At 40.6% G+C, this 23738-nt stretch overlaps 1 protein-coding gene and 1 pseudogene across 2 annotated transcripts in view; one reads left to right on the plus strand and one right to left on the minus strand.

The window, feature by feature from the left end:
• LOC115030353 (uncharacterized) overlaps window positions 1-23738 on the plus strand; it is a 264511-nt pseudogene that overhangs the window by 84404 nt on the left and 156369 nt on the right. The gene's annotated exons all lie outside the window — the stretch shown is intronic.
• LOC147001828 (disks large homolog 5-like) lies at window positions 15003-21041 on the minus strand. Its single transcript, XM_085828971.1, has 5 exons — window positions 21000-21041; window positions 19872-20034; window positions 17793-17924; window positions 16931-17115; window positions 15003-15322 (listed from the first exon to the last, which is right to left on the minus strand). Exons 1-5 carry the CDS (start codon window positions 21013-21015, stop codon window positions 15258-15260), a joined length of 561 nt encoding a protein of 186 aa, XP_085685097.1. The 5' UTR covers window positions 21016-21041; the 3' UTR covers window positions 15003-15257.

Below are 23738 nucleotides of genomic sequence, written 5' to 3' on the forward strand. Positions count from 1 at the left end.
AAGAGTGAACAAAAGTGTCACAGGAGGAAATGTGGAGACAAGCTGTGGAACTGAGACTGAAGGAAAGGCCATCCTGAGAATTCCCACCTGGGGATCCATCCCATATACAGACACCAAACTCAGACACTGTCAAAGATGCGAAGAAGTGTTTGATGACAGGAGCCTGCTACAGCTGTCTCCTCAGAGGCTCTGCCTGAGACTGATGAATACAGAGAAGGATGCTTGCAGCAACCCTTTGGAATGAGCATAGGGTCCCCAATTGAGGAGTTAGAGAAAGGACTGAAGGGGCTAAATGGGTTTGCAACAATTGGAAGAACAACAATGTCAACCAACCAGATACTACAGAGCTCACAGGAACTAAACCACCAATCAAAGAGTACATATGGAGCAACCCAAGGCTCTAGTTACATATGCATCAGACAATGGCCTTGCCAGACATTAATGGGAAGAGAGGCCCTTGTTCCTTTGAAGGCTCAATGCCCCAGTGTAGGGGAATGCCTGGGCAAGTAGACAGCAGTGTTTGTGTGAGTCGGGAACTCTCTCATAGATGCAGATGGAGGGGGCATGAGATAAAAGGTTTTGAACTAGAAACCAGGAAACAGGATAAATTTTGAAGTGTAAGATTAAAATATTTTAAAATAGAAAAACAAAATGAATTGAAGACCCAGAAATTTAACCACACATATCGACACATGATCTTTGACAGAGAAGCCAAAAATATACAATGGAAAAAAGAAAGCATCTTCAATCAATGGTGCTGGTCCTACTGTCAGTAAGTAAGTATGTATAAAAATGAAAGTAGATCCATATTTGTCACCAGGAATAAAACTCAAGGCCAGGTGGATCAAAGACTTCAACATAAAACCAGATTCACTGAATCTAATTGAAGAGAAATTGAGAAAGAGCTTCAAACTCACAGGAATTGGAGCAAATTTTCTAAATACGGTCCGATGGCTCAGGTTCTAACATCAAAAATTGATAAATGGGACCTCATGAGACTGAAAAACTTATGTAAGGCAAAGGGCATAGCCAGTAGGACAAATTGATAGCCTACATATTGGGAAAAATTTTCACTAACCTTACATTCCAAAATATCTAAAGAACTCAAGTAGCTAAACACCAAGAAGAATAGAACCCACTCTAAAAATGTTGTAAAGAACTATAGAAAAAAATTCACAACAAGGATCCTTGAATGGCCGAGAAGCACTTAAAGAAATGTGGAAAATCCTTAGTCTTCAGGGAAATGAAAACCAAGGCGACTGAGATTCGTATAAGGCAGTATAATTTCCAAATAAGAATGGCCAAGATCAAAAACTGGTAAAAGCACATGTTGGTGAGAATGTGAGAAAAGAGAAACAAAACTTCATTTCTAGTGGGAGTGCAAAGTGCTTTGAGAGCTATGGAAATCAATCTGGAGGTTCTCAGCAATCTTCCATTTGCCTGCCACTCCTCCAAGTACTATGATCCCTGCAAGGGCCCTGATCCCCAGACAGCCCCAGACTAGAGACCACAGTATACCCATCAGTCCAAAAGAGAGGCAGGTCAAATCCAGGGACCAGCCAAATGCCACAAGAATCAAAGGACTTCTGAAAACCCTGACACTAAGTGTGTCCCATGTACATCACAGAGGAGGAAATGTACCTCATGGTTGCTTATATGTCTGTGGTACCAGAAAACCATCAGTAGGAAGAGTGTAAATCCCCTCTGAGGGAGGAGAGGAGACCCAAAAGGTATAAACTCTTTCGATTTTTGTCATGGATCCCAGATCAGTGCCTGTGGATTTCATGTGATATGTTTTCTCTGGTTATTTCCAGATATAGGGGTTGATGAGTGGTACCCTGTCAGGATCCTGCACTAGAGAAATAATCATAACCTTCACTTCAATTCTAGGCAGGTTCCCCATAAGGCATCCACATGATTTTCTAGGTTGTTCACATCTCTCTTCAACAAAGATTCAGACATTATTACAATGTTATTATTCAATATATTATACATGGGCTATTGGAGTAATGTAGTGTTTTTTTTTTTAAACTCCACTACAGTGTGTAGTTCAAAGCTCAGTTTCCAGCTGTTTTTAAAAGCTGAGAAATAATTACAAGCCCAAGTGCTCTATGACAGTTGGGAATGCAGGTAATGACCTCAGCAGACGATAGGTCATAATAATTGGTTGTCCAGCTGAATAGATCTAGTGTGGGACGTAAAGCTGAATTGAAAAACAACACTAACGGGGCTGTTGTTCCTTCCTTCCCTAGGTGTAAAATACTCCAGCAGAAACTGGAACATGGAACAGACCAGGACAAGGTCTCCTTTGAAGAGAACTTCTATAGGGGAAGCTCTGCATGTGCAAAGCAAATATTTCATCTCATCCCCAGTAATCATAGCTATCATCTGCTGCATTTATTTCCTTTATTTTTGTTTCATTGGAATGAATAGCTCTTAATTTCATCTGGGCTCTGGCTCAGCAAGTGTGAACATGTAGAGGGATTCAGACATGTGTTGAGACACATCAAGAGCTGCTAGGAAAGCAGGAAGATTCTGAGAGTGTAAATTTTTCTTGTCCTAATAGGTCATCCAGGAAAATTAAAAAATCATTCTACAAAATTGTAAAGATTTGAGCCAAGGTTGGTAACATGTATTCTGCTTAGTCTTGGGTGTTCTTATTCTTCAAACCCACACTCCAAAAAAGGAGACCTACTAAAATTTCTCTTGTAAAGATTGTTACCAGAAGTAACTCATTTTCTACTGTGTTGCCAAGGACAGTCATTGGCTGTAAGTCTTTGCTATAAAATAACAGCAAAAGAAGGCTGTTTAGCACAATTCTTGTTTTTGGATTTTGGTTTGAGCTTTGATTACTTTTGTTCTTTGGTTTTCTTTCATTTCATTAGAAGTTTTTTTGTTTGTTTCTTTGCTGTTGTTTTGTTTTGTAATTGATTTAATATTTTGATAAGGCTATACACTGTACATATTGACTGCCCACTTTTAGTTACTATTGAATAAATTGGATGTTTTCTTAAGATTAAAACAATGATCTCCACCTCTTCACTCATAAGAAACTTCTTTATTCAGCTGTGGTATCATCCTACTGAAATCTCACACCTATCAGACACAGATGGATCTCTGTAAGGGGCTTGGGTTCCATAATGACTTCTCAGCCAGACTGAGCTACAAAAGTGATTGATTTTACATTCAGTGTGTCTAGTGTGTCCAACTCTGTGGATACCGATGTCATGATGGAAAAATTCACCATGCTGTATCCCTGCATGTCAAATATTTAGCTGCTGCTAAAATGCTGTGGATGATAGTGTTGAACAAATTAATGGGAAATAGATCAGTATTTCTGAAATGTCTTTCAGGAAATAAAAACATATTCTAATGGAATATAAAAGCTGTCAGAAAACACAGACATGTATGCTTCTGCTTTCCTTCAAATGTTCATTCAGTGGTAACTACTACTAGAGATACTCAATTTTAGGACCTTTTGAGATAGGGATTTTTTTTGGTGATTTTGTTGTTTTTCTTGATTATGAGAGTGAATTTTGTGCTTGACAATACATTTGGTTCCTTTTGGGGGTTTTAACACAAGCACAGTGTGTAGTTCAGTATTCAGTATCCAGATGTTTTTAAAAGCTGAGACAAAATCCAGGCCCATATGATCTATGAGTTTTCTCCCTCTGTTTTCTTTCGCCCCAGTGGTGATTTTGTTTGTTATTTTGATTTATTTTATATTTATGCATGTTTTACCTTCTGTAGGTCTGTGCAACACTTGCATGCCATTCCCCAAAGGCCAGAAGAAGTTATGGGGTTTCACCTGGAACTAAAATGACAGAGGACTGTTAGATGCCAGGTGGGTTTTTTGAGAAACATATTCTCAGATGAAGAGCTATTTCTCCATCCCCTGATATGCACTTTTGTCCTTCCTTGTGTGCTATATTAGTGGAATGGATCATACCTATAGAAAGAGTTTCTTGAGATATGTTTACTTTGTTGTAAAAAAGTAGAAGCACCCATCTCCTTCAGAGCAAAAGCAGTTTAGAATGTGATTTGAAGTTTCTCTTTAGATCAGAGAAGCAGATTTTGGGAACAGTAACACCAGGTAACAGGGACAAATCATAGTGCAGAGCCCATCACTGACACTACCACGGGAAAGTGGGCAATGCAGAGAATACTGGCATAAGACAATGGAGCTGGTGCCAAGTTAAAATCTTGCAATTGTAGTGGCTCTGAAAATGAGATAGAGCCTTCCCAGATGGTGGCTGAATGGCCTCCTCCATTTCTTTACAAAAGGAAACATGGTATCCAATTGAGTAGCTGGTGTGTACTGGAGATTCATCCTCTGCTTTGCAGGGTAGGGCTCTGATGGGAAAGCCTCTACCAAAGCACTGAATGGGTCAGAGGTGCTTAACCCTTAACTCAGTACTTCTGCTAGCTTTCTGATTCTGTACATTGCACACAATAACTCTCATAAAAGAGTCCCAGTGTTTTGACTTAGTTTGACTGGCATACAGTATGACATATTCTATACTTTATTATTCAGGACTACTCTCAAATGTTGTGTGAAACTAATTTCCGAACATCAATAACTTAAAATTTCTCGGGTCCAAATGTTGTCCCTATTTCATTTTCTAATACATTATTCAAACTTTCTTTAAAAGTCATGAATTAATCTGGAACTATCATTACACAGTTTTTACATAGTTTCCAAGATGAGAACACACAGCATACACCTTGGACATTTTGAAGTGTGCTGTACTGAGCTCCTTATATCTCAATTTTTCATACTTTAAGAATCATTACATCAAGAAACATCGAGTTTCACAGACTACACCAAAGCAGAAATAGAAAGAAATAGAAAATTCAGATATAATAGAATAATTATACACATCAAGGCCAGCTGAAAATCAGTCATGCACAATGAATTCTCTACAGTGATTGTACAGGGCTAAGGTTAAGATAAAGGGGAATTATGTTTTAGTTTGAAAAGCTTCCACAGGCTATTGAGATGTTTCTATCACAGCCTACATCAGGCAGTCCCTTATTTCAAATGGCAGGTACCCAGGAGGAAGGTATCTCCTGCTTCTCAAGAACACAGACACCATCCCTTTTTACAAGTAGCTGCTGCAGGCTCCTGAGAGTTTTCCATTGTGTCCTGTTGTGGGCAGTCCCTCTAATTGTCACTCTCCATCACCATTTAAATGTAAATATGCAGAGACCTACAGCCACAGCTGGCCTCCTTGGTTTTTCTAATTCTGGGCAACAAAAGTAAAAATAAAGAAGTACTGAATCTCTCAAATGGAGCATAGAATCATATAATTACATGTGTGTATCTGATGGAGAGTTCTCAATAAGTGAGCAATGGGAAACTTGAGCTGCTGTGGGCTAAGACTTGGCACCCCTACCTACATGAAAGCCAGAGGACAAAATATGGAGTTTTTTTCTCTCCTATCATGTGGGTCACAGGGAAGGAACTCAGGTCTCTATGCTTGGTCGCATTACCATTATCCACTGAGCCATCTCATCAGCCAGTCACCACAGACACAGAATGTCATAATCTATGTATTCGTATGTACATTCAGGCTTATACCTCAACTATGGAAACTTTCCCCAGAGAATAGATCTACTCAATTAAGGGCAATAAATGGAGTCTGGGAGGGATCTATGAGGAGGGTGGCAGACTTTAAAAGCTTCCATGGAGCCTCTGGTTTGTTGACATTGTTTTTCTCCCTATTGGGTTACAAACCCCTTCTGCTCCTTCAGTCCTTGCCCTAACTTCACAATCTGGGTTCCCTCACTCAATGTTTGGCGGTCTGCATAGCATTTCAAGAGACAGCAATAACAAAAGTTACAGTTATGAAGTAGCATTGCAATACTTATGTGGTAAGGGGGCGGGGAGCATCACCAAAAACTAAAGAACTTCATAAAAGTGTCACAGGATAGGAAGGTTGAGAAGCACAATGTTGAATAGGTATGGAGAGAGTGGACAGCCTTGTCTAGTCCCTGATTTTAGTGGGATAGCCAACATCAAAGTAAATGGTGAGAAGCTGGAAGCAATCCCACTAAAATCAGGGACTAGACAAGGCTGTCCACTCTCGCCCTACCTATTCAACATTGTACTTGAAGTCCTAGCCAGAGCAATTCGACAACAAAAGGAGATCAAGGGGATACAAATTGGAAAAGATGAAGTCAAAATATCACTTTTTGCAGATGATATGATAGTATATATAAGTGACCCTAAAAATTCCACCAGAGAAATCCTAAACCTGATAAACAGCTTCGGTGAAGTAGCTGGATATAAAATTAACTCAAACAAGTCAATGGCCTTTCTCTACACAAAGAATAAACAGGCTGAGAAAGAAATTAGGGAAACAACACCCTTCTCAATAGTCACAAATAATATAAAATATCTTGGTGTGACTCTAACTAAAGAAGTGAAAGATCTGTATAATAAAAACTTCAAGTCTCTGAAGAAAGAAATTATAGAAGATCTCAGAAGATGGAAAGATCTCCCATGCTCATGGATTGGCAGGATCAATATTGTAAAAATGGCTATCTTGCCAAAAGCAATCTACAGATTCAATGCAATCCCCATCAAAATTCCAACTGAATTCTTCAACGAATTAGAAAGTGCAATCTGCAAATTCATCTGGAGTAACAAGAAACCTAGGATAGCAAAAACTCTTCTCAAGGATAAAAGAACCTCTGGTGGAATCACGATGCCTGACCTAAAGCTTTCCTACAGAGCAATTGTGATAAAAACGGCATGGTACTGGTATACTGACAGACAAGTAGACCAATGGAATATAATTGAAGATGCAGAAATGAAGCCACACACCTATGGTCACTTGATCTTTGACAAGGGAGCTAAACCATCCAGTGGAAGAAAGACAGCATTTTCAACAAATGGTGCTGGCACAACTGGTTGTTATCATGTAGAAGAATGCGAATTGATCCATTCCTATCTCCTTGTACTAAGGTCAAATCCAAGTGGATCAAGGAACTTCACATAAAACCAGAGACACTGAAACTTATAGAGGAGAAAGTGGGAAAAAGCCTTGAAGATATGGGCACAGGGGAAAAATTCTTGAATAGAACAGCAATGGCTTGTGCGGTAAGATTGAGAATTGACAAGTGGGACCTCATGAAACTGCAAAGCTTCTGCAAGGCAAAAGACACTGTCAATAAGACAAAAAGACCACCAACAGATTGGGAAAGTATCTTTACATATCCTAAATCAGATAGGGGACTAATATCCATTATATATAAAGAACTAAAGAAGGTGGACTCCAGAAAATCAAATAACCCCATTAAAAAATGGGGCTCAGAACTGAACAAAGAATTCTCACCTGAGGAATACCGAATGGTAGAGAAGCACCTGAAAAAATGTTCAACATCTTTAATCATCAGGGAAATGCAAATCAAAACAACCCTGAGATTCCACCTCACACCAGTCAGAATGGCTAAGATGAAAAATTCAGGTGACAGCAGATGCAGGTGAGGATGTGGAGAAAGAGGAACACTCCTCCATTGTTGGTGGGATTGCAAGCTTGTACAACCACTCTGGAAATCAGTCTGGCGGTTCCTTATAAAATTGGACATGGTACTACCGGAGGATCCAGCAATACCTCTCCTGGGCATATATCCAGAAGATGTCCCAACAGGTAAGAAGGACACATGCTCCACTATGTTCATAGCAGCCCTATTTATAATAGCCAGAAGCTGGAAAGAACCCAGATGCCCCTCAACAGAGGAATGGATACAGAAATTATGGTACATTTACACAATGGAGTACTACTCAGCTATTAAAATACTGAATTTATGAAATTCCTGGCCAAATGGATGGACCTGGAGGGCATCATCTTGAGTGAGGTAACACAATCACAAAGGAACTCACACAATATGTATTCACTGATAAGTGGATATTAGCCCAAAACTTAGGATACTCAAGATAAAAGATACAATTTGCTAAACGCATGAAACTGAAGAAGAATGAAGACCAAAGTGTGGACACTGTGCCCCTTCTTAGAATTGGAAACAAAACACTCATGGAAGCAGTGACAGAGACAAAGTTTGGAGCTGTGATGAAAGGATGGACCATCTAGAGACTGCCATATCCAGGGATCCATCCCATAATCAGCTTCCAAATGCTGACACCATTGCATACACTAGCAAGCTTTTGCTGAAAGGACCCAGATATAGCTCTCCCTTGTGAAACTATGCCGGGGTAACAAACACAGAAGTGGATGCTCACAGGCTGGAGAAAGTACCCAAGGAGCTGTGGGGATCTGCAACCCTATAGTTGGAACAGCATGATGAACTGACCAGTACCCCGGAGCTCTTGTATGTATCAAAAGATGGCCTAGTCGGCCATCACTGGAAAGAGAGGCCATTGGATTTGCAAACTTTGTATGCCCCAATGCAGGGGAATGCCAGGGCCAAAAGAATGGGAATGGGTGGGTAGGTAAGTGGGGGGGGTATGGGGAACTTTTGGGATAGCATTGGAAATGTAATTGAGGAAAATACGTAATAAAAGAATATTAAAAAAAAAAAAGGAAGGTTGAGAAGCACTGCTCTGTACTGATACACTGAAACATCTCCTGATTGCCCATAATCCTAACTTGATACATATGTTATCTATCATTGTTACACTCTTTAGGGAAACAAGACAAAAAGATTATCCCCCTGTGGGGGAGAGAGAGAGAGAGAGAGAGAGAGAGAGAGAGAGAGAGAGAGAGAGAGAGAGAGAGAGAGAGAGAGAGAGAGAGAGACCAGGTTCCTGTCAGAGCCAAATTTTTTCACATTGGCTATATTGACTGAGTTTGGTGTTTGCAAATGGGATGGAACAGTAGGTGTGTCAGTCTCTGGGTGGCCTTTCCTTCAATCTCTGCTCCTTTCTTTATCTCTGCATTTTCTTTTGAGAGAAGTAATTCTGAATTAGTATTTTTGAGGCAGTTAAATGGCCCCACTCTTCAACTGTGGCCATGCATATTCACTGAATATGGTTTGTATAGTTCATACCTGCCCTTTGTTTGGTATTTAGGCTAATGTCCTCCATGTTTCATCCTGGGAATCTCTTGGGTCCCTGGCATCTGGGACTTTATAGTGGCTACAAACACTTCCCCCTCCCCCATGGCTACAGACCTCCTTTCAAATGAGTTACCCTCTGTACTTCTTCCCTATCTCCTCCCATATCTGAACCAGCCCACTCTTACCTCTTACTCTTCTCTCCATCCCAGATCCTTCTCTCCTCCTATCTCCAAAATTCTTGTCTTCCCCCTTCTGAGTAGGACAGAAACATCCACATTTTGTGTGGTCTTCCTTCTTTCTGGGTTACATATTGTGTGTGAATTGTTTCATGAGCATTCCATGCAGTTTTTTGACTAACATCTACTTATTAAAAGTACATACCATATGTGTCCTTTTGTGACTGGGATACCAAACTCAAGATGATATTTCAGCTTCCAACCATTGGTCTTCAAATTTCATGAAGTCTTTTTTTTAATAGCTGTATAGTACTCCACTGTACAATGTACCATATTTTCTGTATCCATTCCTCTGTTGAGGGACATCTGGGTTGTTTTCATCTTCTGATTATTATATAATAAGGCTGCTATTAATATACTGGTGCATATTCCTTTTAATGTATTGGAGAATCTTTTGCTTATATGCACCATAGTGGCATAGCTGCATTTAAGGTAGAACTATTTCCAACTTTCTGAGAAATTGCCAGATTGATCTCCAAAGTGATTTTTGCCAACTTGTTGTCTCAGCAGAAATGGAGGAATTTTCTTTTTCATCACATCTTTGCCAGCATCAGCCGTCAGTTGAGTTTTGATTTTAGCCAATCTGACTGCTGTGATGTGGAATCTCAGGATCAGTTTTATTTGAATTTCCCTGATGACTAAAGATGTTGAACATTTCTTTAAGTACATCTCAGCCATTCAAGATTCCTCCGTTGAGAATTTTCTGTTTATCTCTGTACCCTATTCATTAATAGGGTTATTTGGTTCTCTGGAGTGTAACTTCTTGAGTTCTTTGTATATTTTGGATATTAGCCCTCTATCAGATATAAGGTTGGTAAAGATGTTTTCTTAGTATGTGCATTGCCATTTTGTCCTATTGGCACAATAAGAAGGTGTGGCACTGTTGGAGTAGATGTGACATTGTGTCAAGACCCTCAACCTAGCTGCTTTGAAATTAGTGTTATATTAGCAGCCTTCAGATGAAGATGTAGGACTCTCAGATTCTCCTGGACCATGCCTTTCTGGATGCTAGTATGTTGCCAACTTGTTGATACTGGATTGATCCTCTGAATATGTAAGGCATCCCCATTAAACTGTAGGGGAAGCTGCAGTGCAAGGAGATTTGGAGGAGTCCCAAAGACCTCCTTGTACAACTAGTCATGGAGTTTGTTCATCGGATATCCATCTGCAGGAGTCAGGGTGTTGTTCACAGTCATGTCTCTTATCTGAGCTTTGGAAAATCACCTGCCTGGGGGGCCAGAAGCTCCCATGGGTATCTGCTGATGCAGAGCTGGAAAAAGCTTTAAGAAGAACTCAGCCTGATTCACAGAGTCCTAAAGGGAGACATAGGCAATACACAGATTCTGAACGAAATGGCAAAATACCCCAAATCTGAGTTCCCAAGGCTGATTGTTCAGATTAGAAAAGAGAATAGAAAAAAATGGAGGGGGACACCAGTAAGGGCCATTGGGAAGAAGGGAGGCCAGGTGCTCCTGTTGGTCATGAACTCTGCTGAGAGTTCACACCAAATTTCAGTGTGGATCATGAAGGTAGAAAATGCTCAATTTGTTTTATTACATTCACCCTATTTGGGCTGATAATTCATGCAAGGAGACTGAGAAAGGTCTAAGGTTTCCACCATTCTTGAAGCCACTACTCTTTTTCAGGTCCCCAGAAGGTGGAGATTAACAATGAGTTGACCAAACAGGGTCCTTGAAACATTAGCAGATCTGCTTCAGGTGGCAGATCTTGGAAGTTTATGAGTCAACCAGGAAACAGGATTTTCTTAAGTATACCTGTCTGTGTTCATGGCTCATTTCCACATAAGGCAGACTAAATTTCAGGGGCAGCTATGTGTACACTGGAAAATCCAAGAGGTAATTTTTATTTGTTTTTCAGAAACCACAGTCACTTTGTAGGCAGGCTGACAGTTATAAGATAAATTGAACTCATTGTGTTGTCAAGCCTGCAACAAATCCTAGATCTCTTGTTACTCTTTCTGTGATCTGCTTAGCTTCCTAGACAGTGCCTGAATAGCCCTGCATTTATGCATTATCTGCAAAGATATTGGAATTAAAGAGTTTTTTAACTCATAGGTAGCTGCATATTTCAATGTGGATTTTGAAACCAGAACATGCTAGCCTTTTTAGGAAGCACTCCTAAGGTTCATCTCAAGGAATACTGGAAACTATGCCACTCTGCTTGTGAGTAGCCTGTATAACATTGGAAACAGAATTAACTAGAGTCTCTTTCTTTAAGTGTTACCAGTCTGGGTCAGAAAATGGTGTCCTGCCTTAATGTGTAGTGGGATGATTTGTGCCAAATTATGTAAGCTATTAGATTACATCTTAGCATGAACAGTTTCATTAGGAAAATTGTCAACCTATTGTGATGGACAGAGTATGGTAGAGGACAAGGCCCTGCTCTTCATCCTGAAAAGTTGACAGAGAAGATGCCTCCAGATGAATGTCTGTCCAGCTATTCATGCCATATTTCAGGTAGTTTTCAAGCTTTGGAATTACACAGAACCTTTAGGATTCTGGCTTAGTACTTCAAATTCAGTTATTGAAGAAGTTAAAGTGTCCCTTCTGTAGGGTGTGGGGCTTCTTTAAACTCAGAAGATTGATATTAGCATGGGGAAGAAATCATGTCTTTGAAAGAGTGTAATTCAAAGCTACTTTTGAAGACTCTTTCTGTGATGGGTAAATCCTAAGCCTTTCAGGATGCATTGACTGCAAAGGCTCAGCATCAGGTTAGTACTGTGTCCTGTGCCTTCACATTAAACCCTATTTGCTAGCAATAGACAATGAATTTAGGTGAGTCCCATTTGGGTATGTCAGAGTGGAAGGGAAGGAGAAACTTGGATAAGGACAGGAGAGTCTGATGTAGGCTAGAATCTCTTCACAAGACACATACATAGTGGTCAATGTAATGGTTTTTATGGTATAATAATCCATAAATTGTGGCATGTGCCCTCTATTTTTATCATGTTGTGCATTGTTTATACACTTATGAATTATTGTATCCATCTCTGTGCTTGTTACCCCCACACTTGGGTGAAGCCTAAAAGACAAGTTGTGAATCAATTTACTCTTGTCTTTCAATTGTTGGAGATCAAATTCTGGTCTCCAGCTTGGTTGCAATCACCGTCACTATTGTGACATCCCACGAGTTCATTATATTCATTTTCTTTTACTGTTTTGAAGATAGTATCTATAGTCCTAGCTATAGACGTGGAACACAAGAATACCAATGTCTAAACCTAGAGTTAAAGACACTCATTATCAAACAAAGTCTGTTGTGTCTTTCAAGGATATGTATTAGATGTTTCCAATTAACAACTAGGTTTCTTCAGCATATGTATATAGCATTGAGCAAGTGGTACATCATAAAGTTGCCTACCATCTATTGGACTGAGAAAGAAATTAGGGAAACAACACACTTCACAATAGCCACAAATAATATTAAATATCTTGGTGTAACTCTATCCAAGCAAATGTAAGACCTTTATGTCAGGAATTTTCACACCTGTAAGACAGAAATTGAAGAAAATATCACCAGATGAAATGATCTCCCATTTTCATGGATTAGTAGGATTTACATAGTAAGAGTGGACATCTTACCAAAGGCAATCTACAGACTCAGTGCAAAACATCCATTAAATTTCCAACACAATTCTTTTCAGACTTTGATAGGACATTACACAACTCAATATGGAAAGCCAAAAAAAAAAAAAAGAAGAAAGAAAATCAAAAACAAAAAACAAACAAAAAACCATACCACCACAACCAACACCACCAAAAGCAAAAAACAAAACAATACCAAAACCCTGTAAAACCAAAACAATCACCTACAGTAAAGGTATTTCTGGAGGCATCACCATCTTTGATTTAAGCTTTACTAGAGAGCAATAGCAACCAAACAAAGTGCTACAGGCACGGATATAGAAAGTTTGACCAATGGAATTGAACTGAAGACCCAGAAGCAAATACCCTTACCTTGATGAGAACTTAATTTTTCACCAAGAAACTAAAACTGTATAGTGGGGTGGAAAAAAAAAGCATCTTCAACAAATGGCTCAGGTCTAATTGAATGACTGCATGTTAAAGAATGAAAATACACCCATATTATTCACCCTGCACAAAACACAAGTCCAACTGGATCAAAGACCTCATCTAAAACATGATATACTAAATCTGATAGAAGAGAAAGGGAGGAATAACCTTGAACACAATCACACAGGAGACAGCTTCCTGTACAGAATGCCAACAGGTCTAACACTTATAGCAAAAATTTAATAAATGGGACTTCATAAAACTGAAAAGCTTCACAATGGCACAGGTAATATCAAAAGGGCAAAAGTGCAACCTACAGAATGCGAAAAGATCTTCACTAACTCTTATATAACTCATCAAACTATGTATCTACAAACTAAATAAAATTTTATCCCAATTTTAAAGTTGGGTACAGATCTAAAGAGAGTATTCCAACAGAAGAATCTCACTAGGCCTAGAAGCACTTATGGATATGTTCAATATTCTTAGTCATCATCATCAGGGAAATGCAAATCAAAAGTACTCTGAGATCTTACAGGCCTCAGAATGGATAAAGTAAAAATCTCAAGGGACAGCTCATGCTGATGAAAATGTGTGCCAAGGATAACACTGCTGCTAGAGGGAGTACAAATTTGTCCTACCATATTGGAAATCAACTTGATGCTTTCTCTGAAAACAGGAAATATTTCTACCTCAAGACCCAGTTGAACTTTGCCTGGGCATATATGTAAATGATGCTCTACCATACCACAAGAACACTTGCATACCTCTCTTCATAGCAGCACCTGTATTGGGGGTGGGAGGCTCTCTGGGAAGAGCTAGAATCCCAGGACAGTGGAAAACCCCAGGAATCTTTTAGGGTGGCTCTAGACTCAAATTGGAAAGTCTGGATTCTGAACTGGCCATCTCCTGTAACCGGACAAGACTTCCAGTGGAGGGACTGAAACAACAACTCAGCCACCAAAACTTAGACCCACAATTTTTCTTGCTTTTAAGATGTGCATGGTAAAAGATGAAGTTGAATTTTATGAAAGCACAAAATAATGGTTTGCCCAACTTGAGACCCATGCCAAGAAATGGAGCCTCCCCACCCCCGACATAGTTAATGATATTCGTGTATATGTGCAGCCATGGATCTAGCATAACTATTGTTAGCGAGAAAGCCTTCACTCAGCAGCTTCTGGAAACAGATGCAGAGGCTTGGGGAATTCTGTGGAAGAGGGAGAGGCAGGGTTGAAGGAGCCACAGTGATCAAGGACACCACTTGATAACCTACAGTTTCAACAAATCTGAGCTCTGAATAACTCATAGAGACTGAACTTTGAACCAGAGAATATATGGGGGATGAACCTAGGCCTTCTCCAAAGAAGTAACAGTTGCATAGCTTGGTCTTCCAGTGGGAATCGTAAAACTAGAGAAGAGATTGTCTCTGACAATATTGCCTAACTTTGGATCCCCTTGTCTTGACTGTCATGATTTATCTAGCCTGAAAAGACAAAGATGCACCTAGGTATACTGCACCTTGATAATGCAAGGCTGGTTGTTATTCATAGGAGGCCTCCTCAATTCTGAGGAGAAGGGTAGGAAGGGTGGATAGCAGGGAGCCACTGGAAAGAGGGATTGTGAAGGGAGGAGGGTGAAGCTGAGATCTGGATATAAATAAATAATTAACATTAATAATAATTTTGAAAACCTTAATTTTTATTGGTGATGAGATGTTAATAAATTCTTCCTCATACCTTTCTAATGCTAGTGAAACAAACTGACTAATACATAGCAAACATATTCAGTTCCGTTAGAAGATGCCATTTTTTTTTCTTTTTAAGAGAGACATGCCCCTTAGATTCACACAAAGTCCATTATTTAAGTTGTTGTTTTTGGTGCTGTTGTTGATCTTCCAGTGGGCAATCACTATTCACCAAGTGCAGAGAAGGAACACAAAGCCTTAGCCAGCTTTTTTTGACTCTCAGGCACATGGATTTGACATAGGAGCCTTTTCCTTACTTCCAGGTACCACAATTATTTGTTTTCCTACAAATAAAATCAAAACAGATAAGTATTTTTCAATCTACAAATTTTGGAATATCAGATTTTATACCATTTTTGTCTTCTTTAGTTCTAGTGACCTAGGTGGATAGGCATGAAGATGGGCTACTATGTTTGAGGTTCTTAAAATGCAATATGAATTGACAGAGTACAATTCTCATTAAAGATTTCCTCCATTACCATTTAAGATGTTTAATGACCAAGCAAATGTATGAATATATATAGACACAATTACATACGTATATGTACAGAGACACACAATTGCATCCCTTCAAAGACACATGCACACACACATACAAAAAGAGTACATGAATACACACTTGTATAATGAAGCAACTATAACAAGCACCTACCATTACTAAAATACAAAACACACATGCTAAACACCCATGGACAAGAGGACACACACACACAAATGTACACAAACACACACACTCACACACACACATAGAGACACAACCTCCGCTATGAAAAGATGGCTATGTTTCAGAACATTTCCTGTCACTTGAGAAATTATTGGGACCTAAGATGTGTAAAAGGCTCTTAGACTAACCCAGCCTGTGTGCCTTGGCCTGTACTGATTTCCTTGTCAGGAACATTTTCCATGCATATACTTGCTGATTCTACAAGTATGGTGTAAGCCTTGCACAGACAAGCTGGCACACAAGATTCAAGGTCCTAGGAAAGAGGGGTCAAAGAACATCTGAAATATATTCTGCTCCTAAACCTACCTTGGCCACATCTCAGAAGACCCTGGTAGCACCAATTAAAAGAGTTAACAATGGTTATTATACAGGAACATTTCAACACGTTGCAGTTCATGTGATATAAAAATCATCTCCAATGTCAGTCAAAATGAGGCTAGTGAATTGACATGCAATGATTGTTCTGAAATGCAGCACTCTGAAAAACTCTGAGGGGGAATCTGTACTGAAGCAAAGCCAGGGCCATGACATACTAAGGAAACCTATGTCAGGAGAGGGATGCAGAGTAGGATTTTTTGAATCCTCTTGGTGAAGCCAATCAGACATACCTTGAATGTCTAGGTGGTTAACTTATGCAAGAAAGTCAAAGAAGTCTAATTTTTATTTTTAAAATATGTATATTGTGGAACTTACTCTTTTTTACTAAAGACTTTAATTATAAAACATTAAAATTAGAGGCTGCCCTACTGTCCTAGGAGGGGACTGGGCACAAGCCCCTCTGAGTGAGTTGCCATAGATCAGAACAGAGGACCTGGTTCCTAGATAATTCAGGAAGTGGCATCCTGAGGCACCTCTCCATACCATAGAGCAAGAACGTGATGGTATAAGGGGTCCAGGATCTCCTCTGCCTTATAGTGGCCAACTAGAGGTGTCCAACTGCTAGGAGGAAGAGGAGGAGGAAGAGGAGGACGAGGAGAAGGCATGGCAGTAATTAAATTTCTTGAAAAAAGGTCAAATACACAGAAAGTCTTGGTAATGATCACAGAATTGTACAACTGGATGGGACATAGCAGAGAGCCTGCATAAGTTTCAGGACAGTTGCATAGGCTTGACTGTGTTTATGCTTACACATTAGGGCAACTTGCCCCTGATGCTTCATTCAGCCTACCTGCTGCTTGCCTGCTATATTTGTCTTTGATCTTCTGGCTGCCTTCTTTACATAGTATTTTTGTTTCTATGTTGCATTCTTCAAAGGCAATCTGCTCCCTTAGCAGCTGTCTGTTCTCCTTCTGCAACATCCTGACTTTGAGCTGGATGAGCTTAGATTCAATCAGGAGGTGGCAGTTCCTGAACCTGATCCACAAACAAAATATGATGACTCCAGGCAATATCCATCTTCCTCCCACTCCTCCAAGGACCATTCCCCTATCATGAGCCTTGATACCCAGACAGCCCCAGACAAGTATCCAGATTGTCCGTGGAGCATCACATAGAGAGAGGTCAAATCCATAGGCCAGCCACTTTCCAGAAATCCCAAGGTACTTCCGAAACCACTGACACCAACAGGGACTCATGTATCCCTCAGAAGGGAACATGGGGTCCATATGTGCTTATATGTCTACAGTATTAAAAAACCACCTCTTTTTAGGTATAGGGCAAAATTTCTCTAGGAGAGAAGACACCCAAGCAGCACACAGTCGTTCTATGTTCCTCAGGGAAACCTCATCTATGAATCTAATTTCAGAGCCCAAGAGGCTCAAGGTTGATAAATATTTCCATCATGGTGTAAACATTTTCTATCTTGAGGATACTTAGTTGTAAAGGACTATGACTTGAGGGGCTCACAGACTCTACACACTTTGCCAAAAAGAGTACAAGATGTTAAAATCTTACAGGCTTGCTTTAAACCAGATAGGCTTCCTGTTAGAGAAAACAGTATAGAACCTGAGCCCTCACTTTGTTTCAAAGACACATATGGACAGACATATCCCGTGTCTAGTTCTTGCTTCATGACCATGTTAGTCACTCACCAGTAATATTCATTTTCTTTAGTCAAGTCCTGGCACTTGTACAAGGCCTCACTGATGTCCTTGGGCATTCTCTTCAGGTCAGTCATCACCTGATCATGTTGCATCTCAAGCATGAATGCCTCAAAGTTGATCCTGTGGGAGGACATGGCCCAAGGAATAAATAATCCCGTGAACCAAGGGTACAAGAATCATTTCTATTCAAGGATAATCATGCACTACCCCAACCCATGTATGCTACAACCTAGCTTCTTGTCACCAGTTCCACTTGGTGCTTATTAAATTTATTACCTTTGGCCTGGGGCCAGTAGAGACAGGGAAGTAATGGCAGGGAGCTCACCTGCTTCAGTTCACTGAAGAGGCTTGAAATAATAGATTAGCTCTCAATGAACTTTCCTGGAACCTGTGCAACAGGCCTGGGACCACGTTAAATCTCTATGACTCTCCTCCTGTTTTTAGACAAGGATTTGGCAATCCTTGGCTCTATTACTACAAAAATTCCCAAAGGACATAATCATATCTACAGGGAAAAGCCTTTATAACATATACCAGGAGATTCGAATGTAAGCACAGAAGTCAATTGGGAACAAAACACCCAGGGAAGGAGGTACAGAGACAAAGTTCGTAGCTGTGATGAAAGGATGGACCATTTAGAGACTGCTGTATCCAGGGATCCGTCCCATAATCAGCTTCTAAACGCTGACACCATTGCATACACTAGCAAGATTTTGCTGAAAGGACCCAAATATAGCTGTCTCTTGTGAGACGATGCCGGGGCCTAGCAAACACAGGAGTGGATGTTCACAGTCAGCTATTGGATGTATCACAGGGCTCCCAATGGAGAAGCTAGAGAAAGTACCCAAGGAGCTAAAGGGATCTGCAACCCTATTGTTGGAACAACATGATGTACTAACCAGAACCCTGGAGCTCTTGTCTCTAGCTGCATATGTATCGAAAGATGGCCTAGTCGGCCATCAATGGAAAGAGAGGCCCATTGGACTTGCAAACTTTATATGCCCCAATATAGGGGAATGCCAGGGCCAAAAGAATGGGAATGGGTGGGTAGGGAAGTGGGGGGCGCTATGGGGGACTTTTGGGATAGTATTGGAAATGTAATTGAGGAAAATATGTAATAAAAATATATATATAAAATAAATAAAATAAAATAAAATCCAAAAAAAAAAAAAAGATTAGCTCTCAACGAACTTTCCTGGAACCTGTGCAACAGGCCTGGGACCACGTTAAATCTCTATGACTCTCCTCCTGTTTTTAGACAAGGATTTGGCAATCCTTGGCTCTATTACTACAAAAATTCCCAAAGGACATAATCATATCTACAGGGAAAAGCCTTTATAACATATACCAGGAGATTCGAATGTAAGCACAGAAGTCAAGTCCTGTGCTGTTCAGAATGATCCTTCCTTGCTTCCTCACTGTTATTTCCTAGAAATTGTGTCAGGCAAAACATAATGACCTGTCACATTACATAGATTCTCCAGATGATAAGCAAACACACACACACACACACACACACACACACACACACACACACACACACACACTTACACTCAATCAGAATGCTAAATAAATATAATGACGTGGCATTATCTGAGAGTATAATGAATAAAATCTGAGAAAAGCAGTGATGAACTGCAGCCAATCCTGTCATACTGAGAAGTAATATGTGGGACGAGGCCACTCCAGCTGTTGGCAGGGTCAATTGCACCCAAATTACCTCCAGATCAATTTTAAAAGGATAGGCCATAAACACACAATACCTAGCAAATCCCCCAAACTAACACCTGTGCAAGCTTCTTAAAAGGCAGGATGAGAGCTCACACATTACTACCTTCATCCCCAGATGGTGATTCATGCTAAAGGCTCTGATTTAGTTTTGGAGGCATCATAATTCCTGTGACCCCCATCTCACTCCTATCTGAACTTCAAGTTCTGTGTTGAAACTCCAATCAGCCAAATGTTTGGATATGTGGACAGCCTGGGGTTGTAGTGTCCTGTTTTACGAGGGAATCTGTGCTTAACAGGAAGGTCCCAAGATAGTAAAGAGGTAGGCACAGTGACTACCTGTCATTCAAATCCTTGTTAGAGTACTTGGCCAGGATTCCCTGGAGTTTGTCTCTCTCATTTTTTATGTTCTGGAGATCTCTTTTGAGCTTCTCCAACCTCTTGATTCTTTTCTCTTGCTCATTGTTGTTGGGAGTTTGGGGTGGTGCCTTCACAACAGACCCTGTAAGTAGATAAACACTAGTAAACGTGTATAGAAAGTAGGGCAGGGAAAGCAGAAACCATGCATTGTCACACACAGAAGCCTGAGGAAGAAGAAAATCTACAGACACTGTGAATCCCTGAAAGAGCAGGAAAGCTATCTTCAAGCTGGTCTCCTCAGCTGTGTCCCTGTTCCCATCCACCATCACTAAACATATGCCTGACAACCTATTGCAATCTCCCAGGCCTGAAATTCATAATAAGCTGCTCCAGAAAGAAGACTTGGAGGGCATTTTCAGTTCATATCTTACAACTTATTCCATCCCTCCTACCACAAGAAAATAGACAATAAACACCAGCCCCTAACTTTCCATGAGCCAACACCTTTCTAGGCTTCTTACAATGTGTAATGAGAGCTCATACACTACTACACTGACCCCAGACTGTGAATCAGTCCACATCATACTTGTTCAATACCAAAGTGTCTGAAACCTTGATACATGAGCAGGGGAATATAGCTCTCTGTTCTTGGCATCACATGCTTATGTAACCTAGAGGAAACTGTATCAGCATGGAGTGCTTCAACACTCTTTCCTGAGAGCAACACTTTGTTAATCTCATAGAGCTGGGTCTTTGAATAATTTGCCATTCATAGGAAAATAAAGATCTCTCAGCAAATCAACTGCAGGCTTGTCAATTCCACACTGTCTAAAAAACTAATCATCAGATATTCTTGTCTCTGGCTTTACCATTAAGGAATCTGAAGGATCCAGATCAAACGCCATATTCCTGCAAGGACCAGCTCAAGCCCACATCCCCCATGTATCTCCCCCAACCTTGCCCAGGTCTCACTGTGCCTTCTCCATGACCAGTTCTTTCTTGCCCTCTCCCAACATGATAGAGGGACAGTGTCCTTCTGCCTTGATCTGGTCTCAGTTTGTATTATATTCTCCCTCCAAAATACCCTGAGGAGCATGGACAACATACCTGCTTGGGAACCCATTAGGATCTAATGGAATTCCTCACAGGCAACTCTGTTACCACAACACTGGTGACATCACTGAAGATTCTAAGGTTCTCCTGGATACAAGAGATTGTCAAGGGAAGTGACTACTGATGATGTCACTGGGAATGTCCATGGCTTACCTGCTTGCCAGCTTGCCCCATCTTGACCAGTTTCTGAAGTGCCCTTTCCTGGAGTCTCTCTTTTGACCCAGGGGTTAACCCTTGGCAACTTCTCCTTCCAAAATGAGACATTTCTCTCTGCTTCACTACAAGTCAAATGATTTGAATGGGGAGATTTTGTTAGGGCCATGGCATGGGTAGCGCATCTGTGATAGGATCTAAAGCTAGCATCTAGCATCATTGGATGTGGGCGATTCTTCTTCAATATAAATCTAGTTCTGGTGTGTATTCATGTAACATACAATCCTATTCCTCAGGAGGCCCTGTTTCCCAGAGGCCAAAAACATCCTCCTCCTGCACCTTTACTTTTATGCAAGTTGGATTATATTTTTTAGTCTGCACATGCCTTGGAAGGACACATTGTTTCACTATACTGAGCCATGTGTTTTCATTAAATCTCTGTTTTACAACCCCATTTCGTTGCAAAGAAAACTCCCTTGTACTTGGCAATAGAGGAAGGCAGATTCAGGGAGAGCATCAACTTGTAAAGTTTACATCCATTCTTCAAAAGATAAAATCCCACATTATTCCTGTCTCCAAAACAACCACACAAAATAGGCATCTGTGAATAAAGGCCTACAGGGACATTGAATTGCTGCTCCATAGTCCCATTACCTATCCCTTCTCCAGTTTCTACCTTTTTGAGTTCTCAGTTCCAGGCCTGAGACTCTTCCAGATTGGATAATGATCCTGTATTCATGAGATGCTTAAGACTCAATATAATGGATAGGCGATGGATAGGGGATGGAAAGGCCTCTGGCCCAGTGAAACCTCAATTTTAATGGATCCATCATTTCAGGAGGGGATCTGTTTGGCATTGACATCTGTTCCTTCTGCCTTCTTGACCTGGGTGTGCTGAGTGCATGCTAAAATGATACTTAAACTCTCCAGTAAAATAGTGGAAAAATCATGTAAAGCCTTTCCAAATTTATTATGTTGTCTTGTCTACCTTCTTGAGCTATGTAATATCACTATGACAAGGCTCCAAAGTGTCTGGGGGGATGGTGGGGTAGTCAGAAGCCCAATCTGTCTCTCAGGTCGTCAGATGAATAGCCTTTATGGAGAACTGGAGAAAATGGGTAATGAAAAAGCAATAGTTATAGATTGGATAGCTGATTATCTCTGAGCATGGGAAGAAATGCAGCATGCATTCCAATCAAATGGTATTGGGATGAATCCCTCCCTGTTTTTGCGTACAATAGGCCCAAAGTAAGAAGGAGGCCCATCCACCTTTTCCTGCACTCTACTAAGTGTTTTGTAGTGTTTCCATTAATGAAATCTTCTTTACTGCATGAGACCCGAACTCTGAAGTCTGCATGCACCATGAAGTTTCCCATCTATCCATAAATCATTCAGTTTATTGACAAGTCTTGTCTATGAATTCTTTGCTATGGTTTGACACAATTCAATGGGACTGGTAAAACTGTTGGTCCAGTATCTGGAAGAGCTTTTCAGCTACTCTTTGAGAAGTATCCTCTTCTTTTTATTTTATTTTATTTTATTTTATTTTATTAGATATTTTCTTCATTTACATTTAAAATGCTATCCCTAAAGTGCCCTATACCATCCCCCTGCCCTGCTCCCCTACCTACTCACTCCCACTTCTTGGGCTAAAATCAGGGCAGCTATTCTCAAGATAGGATATCATTCCCAACCATTGTGGCTAGTCATGTACCTCAGCACATACTGCAGTCCTACTGGCTCTGGATGGCATAAGCTAGTCAGCCATGCTGTGCTTGGAGGGCATTGTCAGCTAGTATCTGATGTGATGCAAGTAGGTCCTGGATTCCCTAGTGCTTAGCACCACCAAGCTGTGATTGCCTATGTTCAAGATGAAAGTAGTGAATGAATGAGAACTTGGAATATCCTTTCCTTGATTTTTGCTATCAGGCATACATGGAACTTAAAGCAATACACCAAGCATGCAGTGTAGTAAAAGCCTACAGACATGGACTCCTCATAGAGGACCAATTGTGTGTCTGTGTGTGTGTGTATGTGCTTGTATCCCCCATGGGTCTATGCATCCTTGGAATCTGGAGTCTACAGTGGGGCCTGTTGCAAGGTGATGCTGTCTCCATGTGCAGGGAGCCCCACCTTAGTCAGCACTGCTCTTTGTCTATATGTTCACCTTGGTGGCACATTCAAATCACATGAGGATTATATATAGCAATCCTGATACTGAGTCTCCTCCCTGCAAATACTGATTTTTTGCTCTTGGTAGCTGTGTAGCAATAAGAACCTACAACTGAGAATTTGTGTTCTGAAGATATATTTTTGAAAAAAGTGGTAACAGGGTTGAGGTGGGCCAGGACCTGTGGCACTGACTTCCTGGGAACTTTTTAGAAGGGTAGTCTTTCCTTCCAGGTCCATGAGGGAGGTCTTGAAGCCCTTGATCCCTTACTAAGGAACCCCAACCTGTGTTGTCCTGGCATTAGGATACTGAGTTTAATAAGCAACAGAAGGTCTCAGTATATAAGAGGCAGAATGTGACATCCACTGCATGAGGGTAGTCCAGGACATAGCCTGAATTCACATGATCCT

The sequence above is a fragment of the Mus caroli genome, unplaced genomic scaffold (genome assembly GCF_978045245.1).
Source record: "Mus caroli unplaced genomic scaffold, Mus_caroli_1 scaffold_12, whole genome shotgun sequence".
NCBI classification, from domain to species: domain Eukaryota; kingdom Metazoa; phylum Chordata; class Mammalia; order Rodentia; family Muridae; genus Mus; species Mus caroli.